At 37.6% G+C, this 24,153-nt stretch overlaps 3 protein-coding genes across 3 annotated transcripts; all 3 read left to right on the top strand.

Annotated features, from left to right (window-relative positions):
- Window positions 1-10,416: 10,416 nt before the first annotated feature.
- On the top strand, window positions 10,417-17,357 carry LOC136219371 (uncharacterized). Its single transcript, XM_066006762.1, has 2 exons — window positions 10,417-11,029; window positions 16,460-17,357. Exons 1-2 carry the CDS (start codon window positions 10,560-10,562, stop codon window positions 17,085-17,087), a joined length of 1,098 nt encoding a protein of 365 aa, XP_065862834.1. The 5' UTR covers window positions 10,417-10,559; the 3' UTR covers window positions 17,088-17,357.
- A 935-nt stretch (window positions 17,358-18,292) lies between these two features.
- LOC136219369 (probable glutathione S-transferase) lies at window positions 18,293-19,326 on the top strand. Its single transcript, XM_066006761.1, has 2 exons — window positions 18,293-18,664; window positions 18,738-19,326. The coding sequence occupies exons 1-2, from the start codon at window positions 18,350-18,352 to the stop codon at window positions 19,083-19,085; spliced, it is 663 nt and encodes a 220-aa protein (XP_065862833.1). The 5' UTR covers window positions 18,293-18,349; the 3' UTR covers window positions 19,086-19,326.
- Window positions 19,327-19,464: 138 nt separating this feature from the next.
- Window positions 19,465-21,410, top strand: LOC136219368 (cytochrome P450 89A2-like). The gene has a single exon (XM_066006760.1). It carries the CDS (start codon window positions 19,761-19,763, stop codon window positions 21,276-21,278), a length of 1,518 nt encoding a protein of 505 aa, XP_065862832.1. The 5' UTR covers window positions 19,465-19,760; the 3' UTR covers window positions 21,279-21,410.
- The last annotated feature ends 2,743 nt before the right edge of the window (window positions 21,411-24,153 follow it).

Genomic DNA, 24,153 nt, shown 5'->3' with positions numbered 1-24,153 from the left:
ATCCCAATAGAATACACAACGCTTAAGGTGTAAAAATCTCAAATTACTGTTTTTTTTACCTTTTATTTAATTTTTCTATTTTCTTTCCTTTTTGTTTTTTGGATTAGGTCTTATGTTTACTATATAAAGATCTAACTCGGATAAATTAGACAGTTTATCGTTGAATAAGAATGTATTTCGTTTTTCTCAAAATTCTTATTGAATTTTGAAGGTTTCAATTGAAATCTGTGCACGATTCAACAATTCGGGACAAATCTGTTTATTCAGGTTGCATCAGTTGGTATCTAAGCCTAACCATATTTGCCATGCCCCAAAAGAGACAAACTTTGGAGGAGGTGTATGGTCGTGAGGATCTTCAACAGATGCTTAGACAACGGGTTGAGCAAGTGATAGATCAATAGATGGACGCTATCATGGATTAGCTGACATTGAGAATGAGCGATTTGTTCGTTGAAGAGGAGCAAAGAAACTCTAATTCGCGATATCTTAATCATCGCAGAAACCCTAAGCATGACGATCAAAGGAATCTTTTCGCTGAAGAGTTCAATGATGAAGAAGAGATAGATGATGAGCATTTCGAGGCACCGAGGGGTCGTCATCATCCGCGTATTGCGGGGGATGATATATGATGGGTGGCTGGCATGACGACCGAGATTCCTATGTTCCGTGGTTTCCTTTAACTCCAGGAGTCTCTTGATTGGCTGACCATAGTAGAGCAAGTGGATAGTCTAGAGAGAGTTACCTTAATTTACTGAGTGTATTTAGAGCATCGTTAGTGGTAAGTAACAAACTTTATTACTTACCACTTCCAAATCATCTAAAATAACATCTTCTAGTTACATACTATTAGAATATCTTATCACTTTAAATTTTGGTGGACCCCACTTATCATAAAACACTCTATTAATTTGATTAATATACAATTAATAATTTTTTAACCAATAATATAATTATTTCAATACTAATTATTAATATTATAAAAATATTTATTCAATATAATAATTAATTTAATATATACTATTATTTAATAATAAATTAAAATTATAAAATAAATTAAAATTATGTGGAACACGTTGCGATAAAAAAAAGGGTTAAGGTGCAAAAATACCCCTAACGTTTTGGGTCAGGAGCAATTTTACCCCTAACGTCTAAAATGGTGCAATTTTACCCCCAACGTTGGAAGCCAGGAGCAATTTTACCCATAACGTTGATAAATTGGGTCAATTTGAGAAATAATTCATCAAATTGTCTTCTTGGTCATGAATCTTGTCATTTACACTTCACACATGCGTTATTTTATCAGTAACAAATCACAAACATATGTTGGAATGTGAAAAAAATAAAAAAAATATACTGTCTTTTGTACGGACTAGACAAAAAAATTTAAAAAATTCACCGAATTTATAAATATTAATCTCCAATTTTATTATTAAATTACAAAAAACATTATATCATTTTTTGGAACCAATTGATATGCAATTGGTGAAAAAAAAAAGACTGTATTTTATAATAGTGTCTGAAATTGACTCAATTTATCAACGTTAGGGGTAAAATTGCTCTTGACTATAAATATTAGAGGTAAAATTGCACCTTAATCTATAAAAAAATTGCTTATTATTTGAAATAAAAAATAATTACAGATAAAATATAACGTTGAGATACTTTGAACTTTTTTAGTAAATACAATGTTAGTTTTATTTGTAATACTGTGTTATATAAAAAAAACAAAAATAGTTATTGTTCAAGATATGGATTGACTTTAAAAATAAAAAAGAAATATGGATAGTGTATTATAAAAAAAATATTAAAGTAAGTGAAAATATTAAAGATAAAACAAGGGTATTGTTAAATACCGCCTCTAATTTCCGGTTCACCGCACTGTTTGGACCATTATACCCTTGCCACTTTTTTTCCCCTAAAACCTTCAAAACTCTCTCTAGTTTTCTCTCCCGAGCACAAATCCCGGATTTGAAAAAAATGGATCAAAACATTCCCGAAGACAATGAGTTCGAACACGAGGTAATATTACGAGAATTAAAAACGTTATTTAGCATTTTTTTATTTTTTTTTATTTGGTTTTTGCCTGGGCGGGTGGCGATTACCACCCGTTCCTTAGGCCGAACGGATGAACTACCCGTTCGGCCTAAGGAACGGATGGTAATCGCCACCCGCTCCACCCATGGAACGGGTGGTACGCGCCACCCGCTCCACCCATGGAACGGGTGGTACGCGCCACCCGTTCCACCTTTGGAACGGGCAGTACGCGCTGCCCGTTTCCACCTATGGTGAAACGGGTAGCCTGCCCGTTCAGGCCAATATGGGCAGAAATTGCCCCGAATTAATTTTGAACGGGAGAAATAGCCCCGAAGTATTTTTTTTTTTGTAATTTTAATGTCACTTTTTCGTATATTCAGGTACCGATAGAAGATTGGAACCACGATAACATTGATTATAGTTCGCGTTTCATAACGGATACCGTTTTCCCCTCCAGTCAGGATGTTATTGATTGGGCAAAAAAATAGCTATTCAGAATGGGTTTGAGCTTGTAATATCTTCGCACAAAAATGGGGGAAAACAAAAGTTGTTGCGCTGTTCACGGGGTGAACGATATAGAGGTGTTGTGAAAAATGATGAAGATCCTGCAATTAGGAAAAGTAAAACTAAAGCGTGCCGCTGTAAATTTTAGATTAAAGCCTATCAACATGCAGACCTTTCGGGATGGGGGATAAAGGCTAAGGCTGGGTTAACTGGAATGCATAACCATACAATGCGTATGTATCCAGAGGGAAGTTGGTAAATGAGCGGACTCAGTATCGCATCTAAACAAATTGTGCGTGATATGTCTTCAGCTCAAGCAAAGCCTTGTGCTATTTTAGCAGCAGTTAAAGAAAAATACCCAGAGGACAACTCAGTAATTAAACACATATATAATTACAGGGACAAAATGAGGAGGGACGCGTTTGAAGGTAGAGACATGGCTAGTCAATTCTACCATATTGCTGTGGAGAACAAATATGTCCATTACACACAGACTGATTCAGGTGTGATAACGCATGTGTTCATGGCACATCCAGAGTCAGTTGATATGTTTAGGACTTACCACTGGTACATCGGCATTGATTCAACGTACAAAACAAACAAGTACAAAATGCCGTTTGTTGAGATTGTTGGGATGACGCCATGCAATAATAATTTCAAGATAGCGTATGCTATTGTTAAAGACGAGACCGAAAGGAGCTATCGTTGGATTTTGCAAAGGCTGAAGATTTTGCTTGGGGATGATCTGAACCCGACCGTTGTTGTTAGTGACAGAGAGCTTGGGTTATTAAAGCCGATACAAGAAGTTTTTCCACAAGCAGCGCACTTGCTATGCACTTGGCATATAAATAAGGATGTGGAAGATCGTATGTATAGAATCATTGGAGATAAAGGCCTTGCCTCTAAATTCAAGAATGGCAAATGGAGAACAATATTAGAATCATTAACCATTGAGGAGTACGAGACCAATCTTATGATGATGAAGGAAAAGATGAGCAGGTTCAAAGGAGTTATCTCGTATGTTGAGGAGACATGGTTGGTGCATAAGGAGAAGTTTGTTGTTGCTTGGACAAAGGAGTTTCTACATTTTGGTAACACAACTACTTGTCGAGTGGAGAGCGAACATGCTAGTCTAAAGCAATGGCTCAATACGGCAACTGGGTCCCTTGACACGGTATGGCAGAAGGTTCACAAGCAGATTGAATCACAAGCAACCAATATAAGGTATTTGCAATTTTTTCTACTGCGATTTTGGAATTTGCATTTAGGGTTGTATCATTTCACTAACTAATAATAATTTTGTCTTCGTATCAGGTACATGCTTGAACAGTCCCGGCTTCATCAAGCAGTCACTTTCACCGGACGCCCATTAAGCCAACTTGTATTCAAAGTCTCTCATTATTGTCTGCAGTTGTTGAATCAAGAGTTAGAGCATATGGGAGGGTTGAGCCATGAAGTGTACGTGCGTTGCGGTTGTGTATTAAGAACATCGCATCAGATACCATGTGCATGTGAGCTGAAACGAGCTTGTGATCTGGAACAAATGATCAGTTCTGAGAGTGTTCACGTGTTTTGGAGAACACTTTTAATCAATCATGGTCACACTGATGAAAATGACGGGCGTAATGATCTGAACGAGGAGCAGCGATATTTTAAGTCCTTAGTGGACCAAGTCTCTAAAGCCGACCCATCCGTAATGCGTAATATTTCAATGTTTATCCATGATCAACTACACCCAGATCAAGCTCAGTACACCGAACCCGATGTCAAAATTAACGTGCGGGGGCGACCTAAGGTGAGCAAATCCACAAAACGTATGCCGAGTTCTTGGGAATATAATGAAACTCGTCGTGGACGGGCTCGTTCTACTAGTTCATCTAGGAGTCGTGGTAGAAGTGGCAGAATTAGCTCGTCATCCTCGGTACATAATGCTGCCTCATCAGGTAAATTATATCTGATAAACCTAACTTTTTTTATAACTGTTTTGCAATATAGAGTTGTTTTACACTAATATACATGAATGCAGATGGAAAAATGTATCATGGTTCTGAATTCGTACATTCCGATAAAATAGTTGGCATAATTAAACCATACGTCGAATCATACTACGACGTTGTAGGTGATGGAAATTGTGGTTTCCGTACGGTAGCAACTTACATTTTTGGTGACGAAGAAGCATGGCAGACAGTTAGGCATCACATTCGAAATGAAGTAATTGCTAACCGTTGTTTGTATCAAAGAGTGTTTGTTGATACTGTTGATGCAGCTCTTCGTAGAGTAAGTTGGGACGGTGCAGGTTGTACGCCGGATTATTGGATGATCGTTTGGGATGACTTGTGGCCGGTTGCTACCATGTACAATTCTGCTATCATGTTATTTGGCTTCTCAGGTGGGGACACATTAGCGTTGTGTGGTACTATCTTACCATTGTATGCCGCATCGACTGCTACAAGACCATCACGTGAGATTTGTATAGCTCATTTAGGGAATCACTGCCAGCACTACATACGTTTAAATTTATCGCCTAACTTTCCGGTGCCCCCTATAGTACACTGGTGGTTTGTGCACCGAGGCCAAAGCGTTGTAGGATGGGAGCGCTTCTATCAGGATAGGGTGACACAGTGGACCAGATTGGCCCAACTTAGGGGATATTAGTGGTTGATATTCTGTAATGTTACAGGTGAATTCTGATGAATTATGTGTGGTTCTGTAATGTTACAGGTGAATTCTGATCAATTATGTGTGGTTCTGTAATGTTACAGGTGAATTCTGATCAATTATGTGTGGTTCTGTAATGTTACAGGTGAATTCTGATGAATTATGTGTGGTTCTGTAATGTTACAGGTGAATTGTGATGAATTATGTGTGGTTCTGTAATGTTACAGGTGAATTGTGATCAATTATGTGTGGTTCTGTAATGTTACAGGTGAATTCTGATGAATTATGTGTGGTTCTGTAATGTTACAGGTGAATTCTGATGAATTATGTGTGGTTCTGTAATGTTACAGGTGAATTCTGATGAATTATGTGTGGTTCTGTAATGTTACAGGTGAATTCTGATCAATTATGTGTGGTTCTGTAATGTTACAGGTGAATTCTGATCAATTATGTGTGGTTCTGTAATGTTACAGGTGAATTCTGATCAATTATGTGTGGTTCTGTAATGTTACAGGTGAATTCTGATCAATTATGTGTGGTTCTGTAATGTTACAGGTGAATTCTGATCAATTATGTGTGGTTCTGTAATGTTACATGTATCAGCGTCTATATTCCAACGTCTATATTCCAACGTCTATATTCGAACATGTGGTATTCCAACGGCTATATTCTCCATCTATAAAATTAAACATTCTTGCTACTTCAGTTATCCACATTTACTCTTTAAATTCCAATCAACGAAAACTCTCAAACATAAATGGCTTCATCTGATTTTACCAACGAGTTCCCTAATTTTCCTCCCGAGAAAAGCATAGTATCAACTTTGAATAAGTCTGATTGCACGACGAAGATGCTTGATTACCAATACTACGCAATCCGTGTATATGGAGAGACATTTGTGAGTCCAACAATGTTCCATCCTGAAACTCTATTTATGTTTTGCTTCAAGCTTCCGTCTGCTGGTGAGTTTCCAATATACTCACTACACATGATGTGGTTCTTATGTTATATGTATTACATGCCTTTTGAATTTGCTTTAGAGGAATGGTTGAACAATTTGAATGAAGGAAATATTCCTAGTTATATTCAAACATTTCTGAAGTGGTTTATGCCTATTGATGACTGGAAAGCTATGTTCGCCAGACTACTGCGTGATAATCAGAGGGGAATTATCCCTAAAAAAAATTTCAACTCCATCATCTTTTTAAGATGGACAGAGTCTGAAATTTCTCATGAGGCTCATCGAACTTATCCTTACTCGATCGTGAAAAATTGGGATCGCTATAAATTAGAGGTTCGAGTACTACAGAGTATCAGCGCTTCAAAGAACGATTACCTGCCAGGACGAGCTTGGCCAAGAAATAGAGGAAATGCTCCATGGAACATTTTTCCTGTGGAATATGAGACGAATATTGCAGAGGAGAAAGAGATATACCTTGCAATACAGTCAGGTGTACCAGCGACATCTTCACCAAACATTCAGGTGTACGAAGAAGATAGTGACTAATGTCTTTTTTTTCCGGTTTATGTCGTTGTAATGTATTTTTTCAGTTTATGTCGTTGTAATGTATTTTTACAGTTTATGCCGTTTATGTCGTTCTAATGTATTCTTAAATTTGAAATAATAACAAAACGTACCACAAAAAAAAAACCAAATTCTGTCATAATAGTACTAAAATATCAATCCACCAAATTCAGTCAAAATAGTACTAAAATACTTCAAAATATAGTCATAACTCACTTGGCCAAATGCCAAGCACCCATAATCTGCTCTAACGACTGCCTATATACAATCGCAGCATCCTCGTCCAGATGACTCATGTGATCCAACACAGTTTCACCCCAGCCAGATAATCGACTAACCCACTGTAAAAAGTAAGGAACAAAAAACAAGGTTAATATCACTTCACATTTCAGTAAATATCATTTCACATTACTAGACCAGTCAAGAAAAATAAAAAATAACTTACAATCTCACTGTTCGAGCGAGTATAAACAGCCGGTCCGGGTGCAACAATCTCCGAAAGTAGACGAGGGTGTGAATGACGGGTGTACCAATGCATGTACTGATCCTCACAATCTGATGGAGTATGTGCTGGAGTGAATACAGACAGTATAAGGACGGACGACTGGGGAAAAGAGTCACAAATACCCTGCACCATCACAGCTGGCACCTCCACACGATACTTCAAACTGGTCCACGGGCGAACAGCCTTAGAAGGCTGCAATATCGATCTAGGAATGGTCTGCACATGTCCAAGCTGTCGAAGGCATCGCCCCGGCATGTACGGCTCGATCACATCCCGATACCGTATCCATCCAGAATATAGAGTCCTCGGGGTCTCAGTAATGGCATCAGGGCCATACGGCATCCACATGACCTACAGATGTATAAAATTACATTAACACATACAAGTAATACAAATTTGTTTTAATTGAACAGTATTTATAATTATATAGCAAGTATACCTCATCTGCTGTCAACACATCAAGCCGGGCACGAAATGCTCTCAGCCGCTCATCGCTCTTCTCCATCGATATAGATGGCCACAACGAAGCCCTAGGAAGATCCGGGTCAACTGTAACTGCCTCTCGATGTGGCCTAAAGCAAGGAAAATACTCGTAAATCCAGGACTGGAGCAATGTCATACAACCCGTCATCTGCCCGCAATCTCCTCTGGTAGCAATACCAAGATGACGGTATAGATATGCTAGTGCAGCTGATCCCCAAGAAAGTCCAACGGCTCCAGCCGCCGAGTCCTGCACCTCTAACAGACAAGAAGGTCGGATGCGGTCACCACTCTTGTCTACGAACAAGGTGGAACCGAGCATCAGCCACGTCCAAGCTATAGCCTGGGTCTCAGGAATCCGATCACCTCCACAGTGCTCCATGACGGAAGCGGCTCGTATACCACCAGAAGCATAATGACGGGCATCTAACTGAACCCGAGTCATCCCAAACAAATCCATCACGCACTCCTTAAGCTCATCAACAGTCGCATCAGCAGTCACCATGGCACCATCTACGGGGATGCGCAATATCTCCCACACATCATGCATGAAAATGGTCATCTCGCCAAATGGCATGTGAAATGATGACGTGTCTGGCTGCCACCGCTCTACAAATGCCGTGATCAGAGCAGCATCTATGTGACTGTGCATAATACCAGGTAAATGGAACAAGCCAGATGACTCGATACGCGACTGAATCATCCTGGAAGAACCACTGTACCATAATCTCAGCTTCGTGCAATACCCTGATCTGGTATGACACCTAAGGACGCCCCTATCCTGACCGGCCCATATAGCACATGCAATATGTCCCAAAAAGCTCGGGATCACAGCACCATCAAATGGACCCCCGGGGACGGGGTCCTTCACAACCCAGTCATCCTCTACACTCCTTGATCGCTTGCTGCTACCTGAAATTACAGCAAACGGTTTACATTAAATTTTTGGTATATTTTTCAATAATCACGATTAACACAAATACAAATAAAAACATTTTTTAATTTCTCTTACCAGAAGAAGATGCTGCGGTAGAAGAAAATCGTCCGTCTCGACCCCTCGTCACGACGCCACGATCTATGGGGATAGTATCAGCACTAGGACGATGCATAGAAGCATCCCCGTCCATGTCTATATCAGCCGCCTCATCCTGTCCCTCAGCACGCTCCGCCTGTGCAGCATGTGCCCTCCGGGCGTCCGCCATGAACCGCTGCTGCTCCGCCCGGTCCCGCCGAGCAGATGCAGTAACAGGACGTGAAGACGTGCGTCTAGGGTCAGCTCCCTCCTGATCCTGTAATATTATTTATTTAGTATATTCAATTTAACATAATTTTTTTTATATATGTTCGGGTCTGCCTACGCCCGGTCCGTACAATTTTTTTAAAAAAATTCAAAGTTTGTCCCTTTTTGGCCTGGGCGGGTGGTTTACACCACCTGCCCTAAGGGCCAAACGGGTGCGGTGCACCAGTCGGCCTTAGGGCCGACCAGTGCGCCGCAAACGTTTGGCCCTTAGGCCAAACGGGTGGCGCATGCGCTCCACCATAAGGTGGAGCGCATGCGTTGTACGCGTTCCACTTTAGGTGGAACGCGTACGACGAGCGATCCACCGCATGGTGGATCGCATGCGCCGCGCGTTCCACCTTACGGTGGAGCGCGTGCGCCGTGCGATCCACCATACGGTGGATCGCTCGACCCGCACCATCTCCACCTACGGTGGAACGCATAGTTCATGCGTTCCACCGTAGGTGGAGATGGTGCGGGTCGCCCGCCTACTTCAAATTTTGGGATTTTAATCCCGAATTTCAGCCCGATTACTCACGATTTTGAAATTTTTTTTTATGGAAATACTTACCGTAATACCCATGTATCCTTTGCCGATGCCTCCTCTTTGTGCCATCTCGTTTTTTGTCGGTTTTTTTTAGAATGAAAAATAAGTTGAGAGGATTTGGAATATTCAAAACTTATGTTTGAAATAATGAGAAGGGCAAAAGGGTCAATACAGGGCGGTGAACCGGAATTTTAGTGCGGTATATAGTCGCCCACTAAAACAAAACCCACCGTTTTTTTTACATCTTGGAATTGAACGACAGTTGCACATCACGCGCCTGTTATAGGCCAGTTAGCTTCTTGCGTGGTCTTCAAACAATGTCCCTGCCTTCTTCCATGCTTATTTCCGGAGAGATAAACCCTAATATTAATAACAAACCAATATTGATAACAATAGTCTTGATCACATACAACTTAATGAGCAAGTAGAATTTGCTCATTTACAATCCTAAGGTAGAGATTCAAAGTATCCTGAGACTTAAATTTAATAAGTCTATATTAATGATGAATGAGCAAATTCACTTGCTCATTAAGGTACATATGAAAATTCCTGTGGTAACAAGCTCTCTAATGCTTGTTTGTAACCAAAGTATCTTTAAGTAACAAAGAAATAATATCCACAAGAGATGCTCTTATAGGCTCTTGTAATGGGCTTGGACCTCAATCTGTACTTCAGTGAGTTTAATGGACCTGTTTTCATATATCTTATTAGAAATTATAAATATAGCAATTTTGAAAATGTAGTTTTTTTAGTAAATAAGGTTATAAATAAATTTAATTCTAGTATTTTTTTTTTTTTGACATCGTGAACTATTATTTTGTGGTCCCTTCTTTTAATTTTTTTTTTATATATAAAAAGTTTACGTCCTGTTTTGAATTTCATGTAGAAAAATGTACCATGGAGTAATTTATCCAGAAAGTTAGCCGTGATTGCGAATACGAAAGAAGAAATAAACAATTGTCAACAAGTGGGGGGAAGGCTGTGAAATCACAGAAAAGCGAGAAAGAAATACAAGCAAAACCCATAAATGGATCAGCAGCAGCAGCAGCAGCAGCAGCAGCAATTGCTTTTACAACAGCAGCAACAAGCACATCATCAACAGCAATTTTTGTTGCTTCAACAATTACAAAAGCAAGCCCAACAACAGCATCAGCATCAGCATCAACAAGCTGCGGCCATTTCTCGATTCCCTTCCAATATCGACGCGCACCTTCGCCCTCCTGGTCTCCATCGACCGCCCAATCTCCAGCAGCAAAACCCTAACCCTAATCCCAATTCCAATTTACAGCAGCAGCAGTCGCCCAATTTGGCCCAAAATGCGCAGCAAATGCAGCAACAGCAGCAGCAGCAGCAACAACAGATGTTTCAGCAGCAGCAGAAGGGGATCCGGCCTCCGGTCAACCAGGTTGAGATCCAGATGGCTTATCAGGATGCCTGGCGGGTCTGCCACCCCGACGTAAAGCGGCCTTTTTCATCACTTGAAGATGCTTGCGAAAGGTATGCACATTATGGTCTAATTATTATTAATATTATAAATGGCCTTATTTATCATGCCTGTGTACCTGTAGGAGTTTTCATTTATGTGGTATTCCATTGTTAAGAAATTAGGAGAATCTTGAGACCTGTCTTAATCTTCAGGATCATCATGAGCTAGAATTTTACAGAGATGCTTCGATTTATGCTTTTGTTCTCACTCTTCTTTTTTTTGTGTGTGTGTGTGTGAGCTGAAAAGTATTCTGGGTTTGTGTGCAATACAAGACGGGATTGAGATTGAATCACGATAACTTATTATGTTGGGTAGCTATTAGGCATTTAATGACAATACATTATCATTTCTTATTGTTATGATTGTGAATATCTTTATTTAACATATTCGTTATAGAATATGGGCGTTTGGTATTCTATTGGGATAGGGATAAATGTTGGGATAGGGATAAGGATAAATGGTTGGGATAGAGATAAAAATATGATAGTCGAGAATTATTATTCAATGTTTGGTACGTGAGATAGGGATAGGGATAAAATAATACATTTTACTATTTTAACCCTATTTAAACTACATAACATTAATTTGAGGGATAAGATAGACTTTTCCATCCTATTAAAATCGCAGGAGCTTATCCCACCTTCTTATACCACCCCCCTCCTGGGTATAGGATTTGAGGGATAAGAAGCTTATCCCTCATCCGTCTCACTCTTCTATCTCCCAAACAAACACGGGATAACTTATCTCGTATTTTTTATCCCTATCCCACCTCCTATATCCCTTCTAACAAACACCTTATTGTCTAAGCATGCTTTCACAGAGGCAGAATATCATGTTCATATGGTGGATTACAGAAAAGCATTCTACTTGGTACTTTCCAGCAAAGTGGATTATCGTGTTATAGTGTGTATTTTGGCTGGAAAGATTTGCTTTGCTGTAGACACTATGGTGCTGTTTGATGGAACTGCTGAAAAATAAATACTGAATTTTAAGTTTGAATATTATAAGTGCTGAAACTCTTAAATGATGTAACTGTTTGATAAATATAAAAATAAGTATTGAATATATAAGTATTAATTGATAAAGTTTAACTTAAAATTTTAAGTTAAATATTTTGACATTTTTAACTTTATTGAGTAATTTAAGTAATGTTGAAATAACAGTTATCAACACACTTAAAAAGTACTTAATATTTTAATTTAAGTCATTAAGTGGTTTAATCAAACGGGGTCTAACATACACACAACCATAAATACATATTGCTGTTGAAACTCGTTATGCCCTTTGAGTAGTCAAGCATGCCTTATGGTCCCAAGTTGTGGTTTCTCTACAAGATAAGGGAATTATTAATCTCTTATAACTCTTATTGTTGCTTTTGCAATTTATTTTTTATTTTTGTAGGTTCCACCACAAAGTTTGATCATGCTTGAGTTATCATTTCATCTGTCTTTGTTGTTTCTGTTGGGATTCAGTCCGGAACCTATCTACTGTTATGCATTACACACTAAATTTGCTGAGGCTTTTACTTTTGTGTCCACATGAGTGTTGTTTATAACAAATGCCTTTCATTACTAACTCTTTTTCTGTCCATTTAGGTTATATTTGGATGCTGTAAAATCTTACATCAAATATGTCATGCATGCTGCATTTCGGTTAGGTCCTTATACATATTGAAGTGGTCAGGGTGTCTATGTTTGTGTCCTTGAGGAGAGATAGAACTCTTATCCTAGGCTAATGGACCCCTTTTTTTTTCTTTTGGACTTTCATTAGACTATTCTAGGTCCTTCACTAGCAATGTCTTTGAATAGAGATAGATGTATCTAGGCTAATGAAATCCATTTTTTCATTTGGACTTCTATTATACTAGTCTAACCACCCCTTCATTGACAATATTCTTCCAGTTACTTGAACTGGATTCTTTTATCGAGGCTCCTAAGAGTACGTATAGTGGAGCCTTATAAATTAGGTTAAACCTTTAGATGAACTTCTAGATTATATACAGATTAATGCCATCTAAGTTCTAGCTAATTGAAATCTCTTATCTATGTTGCACCAAAACAGAAATAGACACCGGGAAATGCTGTTTCTAGAACACCGTCTTCAAATCATAGCCAAGAAACAGAAATGAAATGGAAGCGGACACTAAATGCTGAAACAATAGGAGTTTCCATGCAACATATTCTCTTATAGAAGAGAACTATGCTTTAGTTATGTGCCCGCGATCTTGTCAGAGGTCTATTCACAGGAAAATCCTATTGATTTCCTTGTTTTTCCCATTCTTCGAAGGAACTATCTTTGATACTCAATGGTGATTTGAAGATTTACAATTGTTTTCTTTTAATGAAAAGTTGATGCCTCTTATAGGAGACATGAAGACATTACAATATGAAAGAGTTCTTACTTGGGAAAATTACTAGCATGTCTTTTCCCAAAATAAAATACTACTGCCTAACTAATAGGAAAGTTAACATTACCATATAAATAAAATATTACTACATAAATAAGATAATACTACCTAAAAAAATAAAATAAAACGTATTTGCCTAAATAAAAGGAAAATTGTCATTGACGTTTCATAACATTACACCCCCTGTTGGACTAAGAGCTTGTCTGCAAGCTTGAATTTAGGAAGGATTTTACCTCTGTCATGTCATCCTCCAGTTTGTCCATTAACGATTGATTTCTTTTATTAAAAAGTTGCTGCCTCTTATAGGAGACATGAAGACATTACAATAGGAAAGTGTTCTTACTTAGGAAAACTACTACGTAGGAAAATTACTAGCATATCTTTTCCTAAAAAAAACCCGGTTTTGTAATTTTAACCGTTGAGAAGTTGTTGTACAAGCTTTCTATTTGGATTTTGAGGACTTGTATTCTATTTCTTCAATAATCTTCTCTCTTATTGGCAACATAGTTGTTAAAGGCGCACCTCAGGCGTGCCTCTTCTGCATTTTTATTAATGATTAGGTTTTGATTTTTTTTTACTGCTCATTAGAATAAAAGGTTGATTAACCACTTATAAACTTAAATCTAAACCATTGATCTTAGTAAAAAAGAATAAGAGACGTAAAAATAGAAGGGAGAGAAGAAGAGTAAGAGATGTAAAGGAGAGGAGCTCCTTCTGCAGTGCGATACAAGAAACCAGCAGAACAGTTCTAGTATCTTAGTCTCTGTTGTCAACACGTAATATTGGTGTTTTTGACGTTTAATATTATGTTTTTATGTGGTTTTGTCTTGTTTGTGTGGTTATAAATGTTTTTTTTAGCTCATCATAACTCGTGCCTTAACTGCTAATAGAGTATTAGTGACATTAGTATCAAATGTATTAGATTTTTGTATCTATTTTTTTCATTTTCTGCGCCTTCTGTTCACTAGGCACGCGTCTAGGCTCCAGGACCCCTGGCGCCTTAGCGCGCCTTGCACCTTTAACAACTATGATTGTCAATCATTTGCACATAGTCACGACATTGTTCTTGCTACATGATTCATATTTTGCAATTGATATGTATTCTACCTCAAAATTGAGAGATGATCGAAAGGGGTTCTTTCAAGCAGACAACATATTGTCAATGAAGCAAGAAGATATATGCTGTTGATCATGTTTTATCAGCAGGAATAACATTATGTGATTGGAGATAAGTGCGCTAAGTTGGCTTTTGATAGGATCAAATTGAGAAGGTGTTTGTGCAATTAATCTTGAAGAATTGCAATTCCAACCAAGGAAAATAAATCTTGTTTCTTATACCAATTTTAATTTATAAGTTCAGGTCTTCTGGCTGTGAAACCTTGAGTTAAAGTTATAACAGTAATAGCCTTCATTTGACATCCAAAATTGCTCCTAAGTCGTTTACCTATCCCATTGTTTCTTTTCTCTCTTCTCAATTTCTCTTCTTTTTAAAATTTTGCTCTTCCTATTGCTTCCTTTCTAGTCACTCATTCACTACCCCTTCTCTCACTAACATTACCACTAACTCGTTCACCACAAAGTGGTAGATCTCCACACCCAATTCCAGCTTCAAATTTTGTTGGAGGTGTTTGGAAATTTTCCGCAGCATTGCATCAGCAATTTGATTTAACTGGTTGTGATGGCAATTCTTTTTGTGTGGAATATTTATGTAGTAAATGTTTTTCCTCGTGGTGTATTCTTACTTTTTCATTATTGAAGTATCTTTATGAGGCTTTTCACGAGAGGCAAATACTTAACTTGAGAAATGCATGAAGTTACTCAAAGATGAGGACAGAGAATGATGATGACAATGTGAACCATTTACTCATATATAAGCACCATTTTGATACAGCTTCTCAAAGAGGAAGGATGAAAATTGACCCTGCTTGTGTTAGATCACAAATTTTTGGATATGAATGGCCAATGGTTGAATAATGAATTACAGCATTATGTGGTGTTTTGGTTTAGATTGTGGGGTTTTACTTTTGTGATTCTGGTATACACTTATGCAGTTTTATGTGGATGGTGATCCAATGGGGGACTGGGCAGGTGAGTGTCACTATGGTTGAGGAAGAAGTATGATGGAGATGGTGTTTGAGAGGGAAGAAGGATGATATAGGAAGAGTGAAGAAAAGTAGAAAAGAATTTAAATATGCAAGTTCGTTATAGGATTGATAAAACTAAGTATTATAGCTGGAGCTGTAAATTGATCAAAACAAATGCAGAATGAATTTGCCAGCAGGCCTAGATAATTTATCAGCTAGTGTTACTCATTACGTGTCTGCATGTTTAGGCATACATATAAATGTGTTTCCACTATCCACAAATATATCAAACTAACTGCTTAGCTTTTAGTATTTTGTGTGCCTTGCTGCATGTCAATAATGTAAATCAACATGTAATGGGTTGTCCGCTGCTGCTTACTTATATGCTGTAACGGGAAAAAAGGACTAGCCACTAGGAGAGGCTATCCCATTTCCTTTGAGTGCTAGCAACATGCTATACAGAGGATAGGCGGATAAGAAGTTAGGAAGCATAGGTCTCTGTCTTGAATTTTGTCTTCACAGGAAGCTGGGTGTTGGCAACTAGGATGGTAATGAGAGATCTTCTTTTGTTTATTCTTGGTTCAAACAATCAGATTCGAAATGCAAATTGCATTTTTTTTCCCAAACAGGAATAGCAAGTGTTGTTCAGTATGGCATTTTGGACATTTTTTTGCTTTCTAATGTGTTTTGTTAAATAAATTTGAAGTAATATTTCAAATTTTGTATTTAGATTGTTGACCTGTTGAGATTCATTGTTATCTTCCTTGAAACGAAATAAAAGAGGGGATTGGTGGACTATGGCATAACTTGTTTCTGATCACTCGGCTCATTAGTGATTTAGGGTAGTATGGTTGAGGGGTAGTTGTATTTTGCTTGCAGTGGCACTAAGGAAAATTTGCTGTGCTCCGTGGGAACCATTTTCACTTTTATATTTTCTGAAATTGCTGCAGGTTACTACCTTACCATGTAGTAGCAGATTATGAAGCAGAGGAGGATGACAGAATCCTTGATTCTGACACAACAGGTCAAATGCCATCTCGATGTCAGCAGTGGGATCACAATATTGCAGCAAAGGTTGCAGAGTTCACAGGCACATTTGAGAAGCAGGCCCTAGCTTTTAACATAATCACCCGCAAGCGAGCTCTAGGAGAATTCCGATCTGAGGAAAGATTGATGGCAGAGCAAATCCTTCTGCAGGAAGAGAAGCGGCTTCTTTTGGAGGTGAAAGCTGAAATGGATGCGAGAGAGAAAGCTGGGCGGGAGGCTCAGATGAGAATGGCAGCCATGGTTCAGGTAGAGCAAGCTCGTGCGGAATCACATGCTCATGCTGAGATGATGGCTCGGGCCCCAATAAGAGGAAGTGCATTTGGATCGCAAGTCAACAATGTTCCAATGGGAGAGCAGGAGCACAGTGAAAACCATGATCAGATGATGAATAATGGTTGGGGAAACAATGCGCAAAGAGACGAGAAGGAGCCATCGGAGGATTTCTTGAACGATGAGGAGACAGAAAATGGAGATAGTGGTAGCCAGGGTGAGTGGCGAGAAGTTGGTGAATTTGATCTCAACACAAGATGAATCTTGAGAATCAACACAGGCTGAAGTAGGCAAGGTGAAAAAAGAGGTAGCTCTGTAACATCTCCTGTAAAATTTGTAGGCTGTTATCTACAAGTATCATGATTTTCCCCTTCAATTTCGACTCGCTGAAGCATGACACTGAAGCTTTTCAGTTGCTGTCTTCAGAGAAATATGCTGAACCACTTTGGAATAACACATCAGCAGTATCTGAATAGTCCAGGACCAGTTCGATCTCTTATATTTATATATTCTGAAATTAGTGTTGCATTTTATTTATCTTAAGAAATTTAAATCTTCGTAACTTTTTTTTTTTTTGGTACATAAATCTTCGTAACTTTTTGGAGACAGCAAATAGAACTTTTAGTGGATATTTGACCAAATGAAATCATATCATTTCATTTTTTGTTTTTGTTTTTTGGTTACATGGAAAGCAGAAAAAAAACAAAACGAAACGAAAACAAAACACAAAGAAACAAACAAAAGAAAACAGGCCTACACTAGGTAGCTAAAAGTCGTGGGAAGGGAGTTCCCGTGTAGTCTTCTCTGAGTAGGATTTGCAGGCCGGGTGATGTAGTGTACTCCAATTGGCCATTTGAAAGCTGCTGAAGCAAGAAGATCAGTGCATCTGTTCTTCTCCCTGTGGATGTGGCACATGGTCACCCTTTCAAAGTCGTTGGATAGGAGCTGGATGTTTCTGGTGAGAGTCGTGGCAGGCAGGGTAATGAGTGAGGCAGGGTTGGCTGATAAATTTTTAACCAAAATGGCTGATAAATTTCATTTTTTGTTATTACTATTAAAGGGACAGAAGCCCATAGAATTTAATTCTCTCTATATATGGTTTGCCAGTATTTATGGGCTGCCATTGCGGTTTTGGATATTTAATCATGGATGGCAACGTTTAATGGAACCTTTTTGTTTGTCAATGTGTTTGTTTGTTTTAAAGTTTTCTTTCCTAAAAAAGAAAAAAAAACCTTTTGTTTTCAAGAATACCTTTATTGACTAATTAATTTAAGCATCCCTTCCATCTATTCTTACATTTTTAAGTAGATACAGAATTTATTGAAAATTGATCTGTTGGGTGTTTTTAATAGAAAGTCCAAAGTGTAGAATTTGACCAAGTAACAATACATTAATAAATTTGACCTACAATTTCTTATCTTGTTCTACCAGATTAGCAGCCTTCAATTTTTTAATCATAAATAAAAAAAACTCTCCCATTATAAATGACACAACAATTCAGAAAGAAAGCAAGATAAATAAAAATGAGTGGAGAAGAGATGAAGGTATTAGGTGGTTGGTACAGTCCATTTTCATTTAGGGTTGAATTAGCTTTGAAGCTTAAAGGTATCCCATATGAAGTTATAGAACAAGATCTCTCCAACAAAAGTCATCTCCTTCTTGAACACAATCCAGTCTACAAAAAAATTCCAGTCCTTGTTCACAATGGAAAACCCATTTCAGAATCACTTGTTATTCTTGAATACATTGATGACATCTCCAAAAGTAACCCCATTTTGCCTCAACACCCTTATCACAGGGCCACTGCTCGTTTCTGGGCCAAATTCGTAGACGATAAGGTAATTTTACGACGTTTTAGGTTTTTCAATTTGTTCATTTTATATAGCGATTTATGTAACTTTAAACTTGTAGTTTACCGAAGCGATAAAGGGAATATTGGTTTCCAGTGAAGAAGAGGAAGAGAAGAAGCAAGTGGAGAAAGCTGTGGAAGCTTTGGAAGTTCTTGAAAAAGAGCTAAAGCAAAAGGGAACAATGTTCTTTGGAGGAGATAAAATTGGATTAGTTGATGTGACTTTGGGTCTTCTGAATAATTGGGTTCTTGCTGTTGAAGAACTTGCTGCTGTCAAAACTCATGAAGCTGAAAGATTTCCATTTATAGAGAAATGGAGGCTGAATTTTATTGAGCAACCTTGTGTTAAAGAAATCTTACCTCAACAGGACAAGTTGGTTCAATATCTTAGGAATTTTCGAAGAGCTTGAAAATAACATGTCTTCTCATTTTATTATGGGATCATGGAAGCTATTTTCTATTGCAAGTAATGATTTTCTTTTGCCAAAATAAACTTAATTGTGGTTTGCCTAGTTATGTTTAATTAATTAAGGAAGGATGTAAGCGAAACTGCAAGTTTTAACATGTTAGTTTCATTATTCTTCTAGTATAAGAAAAATATTCTCTCTACTGTATCCTTCTTATATAATAAAGAAATTCTACTTAATGCAATACATCTATCCGATTAAATAATGTCATGTATATTCATTTCTTAATACTAATAATTTTATCATCAGAGTTCACAAACGATATTGTGTTGGTTGATGAGACGAAAGAAGGAGTGGAGAGGAAGTTGGAATTATGGAAACAAACTCTAGAATCGAGAGGCTTTAAGTTGGAACTATAGAGACAAACTCTAGAATCTAAGGGCTAGTTTAGTAATTCTCCGTAAGTTTTTCTTTTTTTTAGCTCATTAAAGATTCATGATTTGGGGATGCTTTTACATTATAATACATACAGTTGAGCCATAACATCCAAACTCCAAAGGTCCCTTGACTTCATAAAAGTAAAAGAATAATAGAGTTGAAGAAAGCCAAGACCAACGACACGATGAGTACAACTACTTCTTCTACTATACTTCCACCTGCAAACCACCCATTCCGATCATGGAAACTTGGTTGCTCTTTCTCATCCCCTTTTCCTTCTTTGCTGCTACTATACTTCTTAAGTTTTTCTTCTTTCCCTCCGCCAATAAACTCCCTCCAGGCCCTCCCTCCTTTCCGTTCATCGGCAGTTCCGTCTGGTTCACCGAATCACTCATCGATATCAACGCTCTCATTCGCTCTCTCCACTCCAAATTCGGTCCCATCATCACTCTCTACATCGGCTCTCGCCCTGCCATCTTCGTCGCCGATGGATTCCTCGCCCATCAAGCCTTAGTCCAGAACGGCGTCGTTTTCGCAGACCGCCCACCAGCCGTCGGGATGGAAGCTATTAACTCTAGCAATCAACATACTATCAGTTCTGCTTCTTATGGACCTACTTGGCGCCTTCTTCGCCGCAATCTCACCTCTGAAATCATCCACCCCTCAAGGTTCAAGTCCTACTCACAATCCCGAAAGCGGATTCTGCAAATTCTGAAAATCCGACTCGAATCAGAGTCCAAATCTGGAGGAAAGGTACGAGTGATCGATCATTTTAAGTACGCAACGTTTTCCTTGCTGGCTTTGATTTGTGTAGGAGACGATCTCGAGGAAGATCAGATCGAGAAAATTGAAGCTGCGCAGCGTCAATTTGTGTTGAATTATGTCCGATTTAACGTGTTTGGAATCTGCCCTAGCATCACAAAGTTAGTATTTAGGAAGATGTGGAAACAGTATTTGCAGATTCGGGAAAATCAAGAGAAGGTATTAATCCCTTTGATAAGAGCAAGGAAGGATCAACAAGAGAGAGAAATCAAGGACCGATCATATGTTGATTCGTTGATAGATCTTGAACTTCCTGAGGAGAAAAGGAAATTGACAGAAGAGGAAATTGTTAGTTTATGCTCTGAAATTTTCAATGGAGGAACAGAGACAACCTCCACAGCTCTGGAATGGATCATGGCGAATTTGGTAAAATATCCCAAAATTCAGGAAAAGCTATTCATGGAAATTAAATCAGTGGTAGCAGATGGAGATCAGGAATTGATAAAAGAAGATGATTTGCAGAAAATGCCATATCTGAAAGCTGTGATTTTAGAAGGTTTAAGGCGGCACCCGCCGGCACACATGGTGGTACCACACGCAGTTAAAGAAGATACAATGTTGGATCAATATTTGGTGCCGAAGAATGCAACGGTGAACTTCATGGTGGCGGAGATCGGGCGTGATCCGAGGGTATGGGAGGATCCGATGGAGTTTAAGCCGGAGAGATTTATGGAGAGTGAAGAAGTGTTTGATGTAAGCGGAAGTAAGGAGGTGAAGATGATGCCATTTGGAGTGGGAAGGAGGATTTGTCCTGGTTATAGTTTGGCGATTCTTCATTTAGAATATATAGTGGGGAATTTAATATGGAGCTATGAATGGAAGGCAATGGAAGGAGAAGAAATTGATCTTTCGGAGCAGCTTCAATTTTCAGTGGCGATGAAACATCCATTGCAGCCATGCTTATCTCCAAGGCATTCATTGAAGAAAATTATCTAGTAACTACTACTATTTCATAGTGTGAAGAAGAAAAAAACCCGGGTTTTGTAGTTTTAAGCGTTGCGAGTAGTTGTTTTTTTTTTTTTTTTTTTTTGTGTGTTTTTTTGTGTTTTTTTTTTTTTTTTTTATAAAAATGATATAATCTCCACAAAGTAATTCGGCATGATAAAACTTCCCATCCATATAGGCAATGGCCAGTATAAGATCCACGTAGGGAAGAATATAGACTATAAAGAGCAATAAAAAGACTATAAAGAGCAAATAAAAACCATAAAAAGTATAAATACAATAAAATAGAAATCATATACTTCTTGTAAGTCGAATCCCATTGAAAAACAGCCGTAATTCATTTTTCATCATTTAGTCTCTTCCGGATATTCGGATCTGAGTCCTTTCTTTTTTTTTACAACCGCGTAGACATATAGATCTGCGGACAAGATGAATTTTTTCCGCTCTTGCTAAGACCGAAAAAAGAATAAACAATAAAAGTATAGCTAACATGTATATCTGACGGAAAAGCGATTCGAAAAAGTATATAGACTTCAAACTAGGAAGAAAAGATAAATCTAAAGCTCAAAAAAACAAAGACTATAACATAAATTGGAGGAGGATCCTCTAAGGGAACCTGAATAGAAAGGAAGAACCGAGATGGTAACGGTGATGGAAAGCTTGAGAAGAAAAGCAAAGGGGAAGAAGAAAATGTAAAGAGTGACTATAGTTGAGAGAGAGAAAATGAGAGAGTGGAGGCACACTTAATTTAAGGTCTATGTGTTTTTACTTACTAGTAGATCCATCTTTAGTCCTTTTATTTATTTATATATATAAAAGTACAAGATTACCTCTAATTATACGGGTAAATTACACAATGATCATAATTAACAAATTATTTATAACTGTGTCGACTCTTAAACAAATTTATTTAAATGTCAAACAAATTTAGTTAAATGTCATATTTGGTGGTTTTTTTAAAACTGTTTTTATTTCCTGCAACTGAATAACTGAAAATTTGACAAAAATAGAAATAAAATTATGATATTCTGATATTTTAAAATTTAAAATCATATAATGATAAAATATATAAAAGCGATTTTCATAATTGTAAATAGTTTTTAAAATATGAATTTCTGTGTAATTTTCCCTAATTATACAAATAAACAACTTCTCATTCTAGTTTTCAAATTTAATCAAAATAGTTCTAATGAAGTTTGTGTAGTATATATACATCGAAATTCTTATATTTGTGTATATTAATTATAAAAAAAGGAGAAATTAATTTATTAGTCCCTATATTTTGACAAAACACACTATTTAGTCCTTATATTTTCAAAAACACATGGTAAGGTCCCTAACCTTTTTCTCAGTGAACTGTTTGTTAGGGATAATAGCCAGTTAATCAACTGTAGCGCAGCGGAATTGCGGTTTAAAATTTATTTATAATCCCTTATAGATCTTTGTCCGTTGACCATTGATTAAATAAAACCTTTTGGATCCGTTTAAGAATAAAAATTTACCCGGACTGTCTCTTCTAGAGACGGCTGAAGAATCCACAAAGTAGTAAGATCTCCGTAGTCAGGTGCACGAACAGCTATCGAGCTAAAACCGGTGCTAGCCGAAGAACGAAGAAGAACTGGAGAGAAAAGGAACTTTGCCAAAATCCTATTATGTCAATTGAATTGATTCTGGCCAAAATCAATGTATGGTGGCTGAATGAATATCAACTAGTTAATTAGGTGGCCGAATGAATGTGTTGGTTCAGTTAGGGTTTTAGTGTTTTAATTTATATATATAGTGTATTCCTAAACCTAGTTGGTTTAGGGTTAATTGGTTAATTACAAAACTAATCCAATCCTAACCTAATCACTTAAATAAATACCAATAGTATTTATTTTATGCAATTAGTTATAATTGGATTAAATTTAATTACCCCAATTAAACAAACAACACTCATTAATAAATTGTCGTATTAATTTAATTAATTATTCACCGAATGCAATTTCATTAATTTACAAATTAATTAATTACATTCTGCAAACTAATTAATCAATTAAATACTCAACACTTAAGACCATTAATCAATTACCTTGATACAAAGTATCAATTAATCAATTAATTAACCACCAATTAATTACCTTGATATTTTACTATCAATCAATTAATTAATTTTATCTCTCCAATGTACCGTTCTATAAGCTCTAACTCAGATGTTCGATGTGCACGATCCTATGGGACTGTCCTTAGCTAGCAGTGGGCTCACGGCCCACAGACAGTAAGTGGGTTCTAGCAAACCATTACTGCCCCTAACCAAGACAGAGTTTCAGCAGTCTAAAGATGCAGAGACCCTGTAGTTATCTCTTAACGTCTTTTACCATTTGATATCGATATTATAAACTAGAGGCATGGCGGCTGTCATCCTCTCTGATGTTTATGATATTTCTTGATCTTAAGTAGATTAATGAATCCGATAAGTAAACTACTTATCAGGGTGTGGCCACACACTTATCAATCTCACTTATCAAGTGACCTGTGATATCATCTCACTGTTACATGAGTGGTAATTCCATCACTTCAATATCAATACCAACATGTTCACCTGTTCACCCAATCATACCCGTATTTAGCATCCTGTTACAGACCTGTTAGGCGTATGTCAAAGTGAACCGGATCCAACATTGATATTATAATGAAATCTGGTTTGAAGACAGTTAGAGACCTACTTGAGAAAACTAATGACACAACCACCATGTAGTTTTCTCAGGCGGATCGATCCAGTCACATGTATACAACATGTACCTATATTCACAACTGACTTATCAAGTGCTATGGTCAGTATCAATTACTACCATACAGTCGTCGAATATACAAGTATGTGGTCCTA

This window comes from Euphorbia lathyris, chromosome 2 (genome assembly GCF_963576675.1).
Source record: "Euphorbia lathyris chromosome 2, ddEupLath1.1, whole genome shotgun sequence".
NCBI classification, from domain to species: Eukaryota; Viridiplantae; Streptophyta; class Magnoliopsida; order Malpighiales; family Euphorbiaceae; genus Euphorbia; species Euphorbia lathyris.
Note: the sequence above shows the minus strand (reverse complement) of the source record. Positions and strands in the feature narration are given on the sequence as shown.

Coding starts and splice junctions, on each gene's coding strand:
- LOC136219371 (XM_066006762.1), top strand. CDS start 10,560: ATGGATCAGCAGCAGCAGCAGCAGCAGCAGCAGCAATTGCTTTTACAA. Junction 11,030..16,459: donor CTTGAAGATGCTTGCGAAAG/GTATGCACATTA, acceptor AAATTGCTGCAG/GTTACTACCTTACCATGTAG.
- LOC136219369 (XM_066006761.1), top strand. CDS start 18,350: ATGAGTGGAGAAGAGATGAAGGTATTAGGTGGTTGGTACAGTCCATTT. Junction 18,665..18,737: donor CCAAATTCGTAGACGATAAG/GTAATTTTACGA, acceptor TTAAACTTGTAG/TTTACCGAAGCGATAAAGGG.
- LOC136219368 (XM_066006760.1), top strand. CDS start 19,761: ATGGAAACTTGGTTGCTCTTTCTCATCCCCTTTTCCTTCTTTGCTGCT.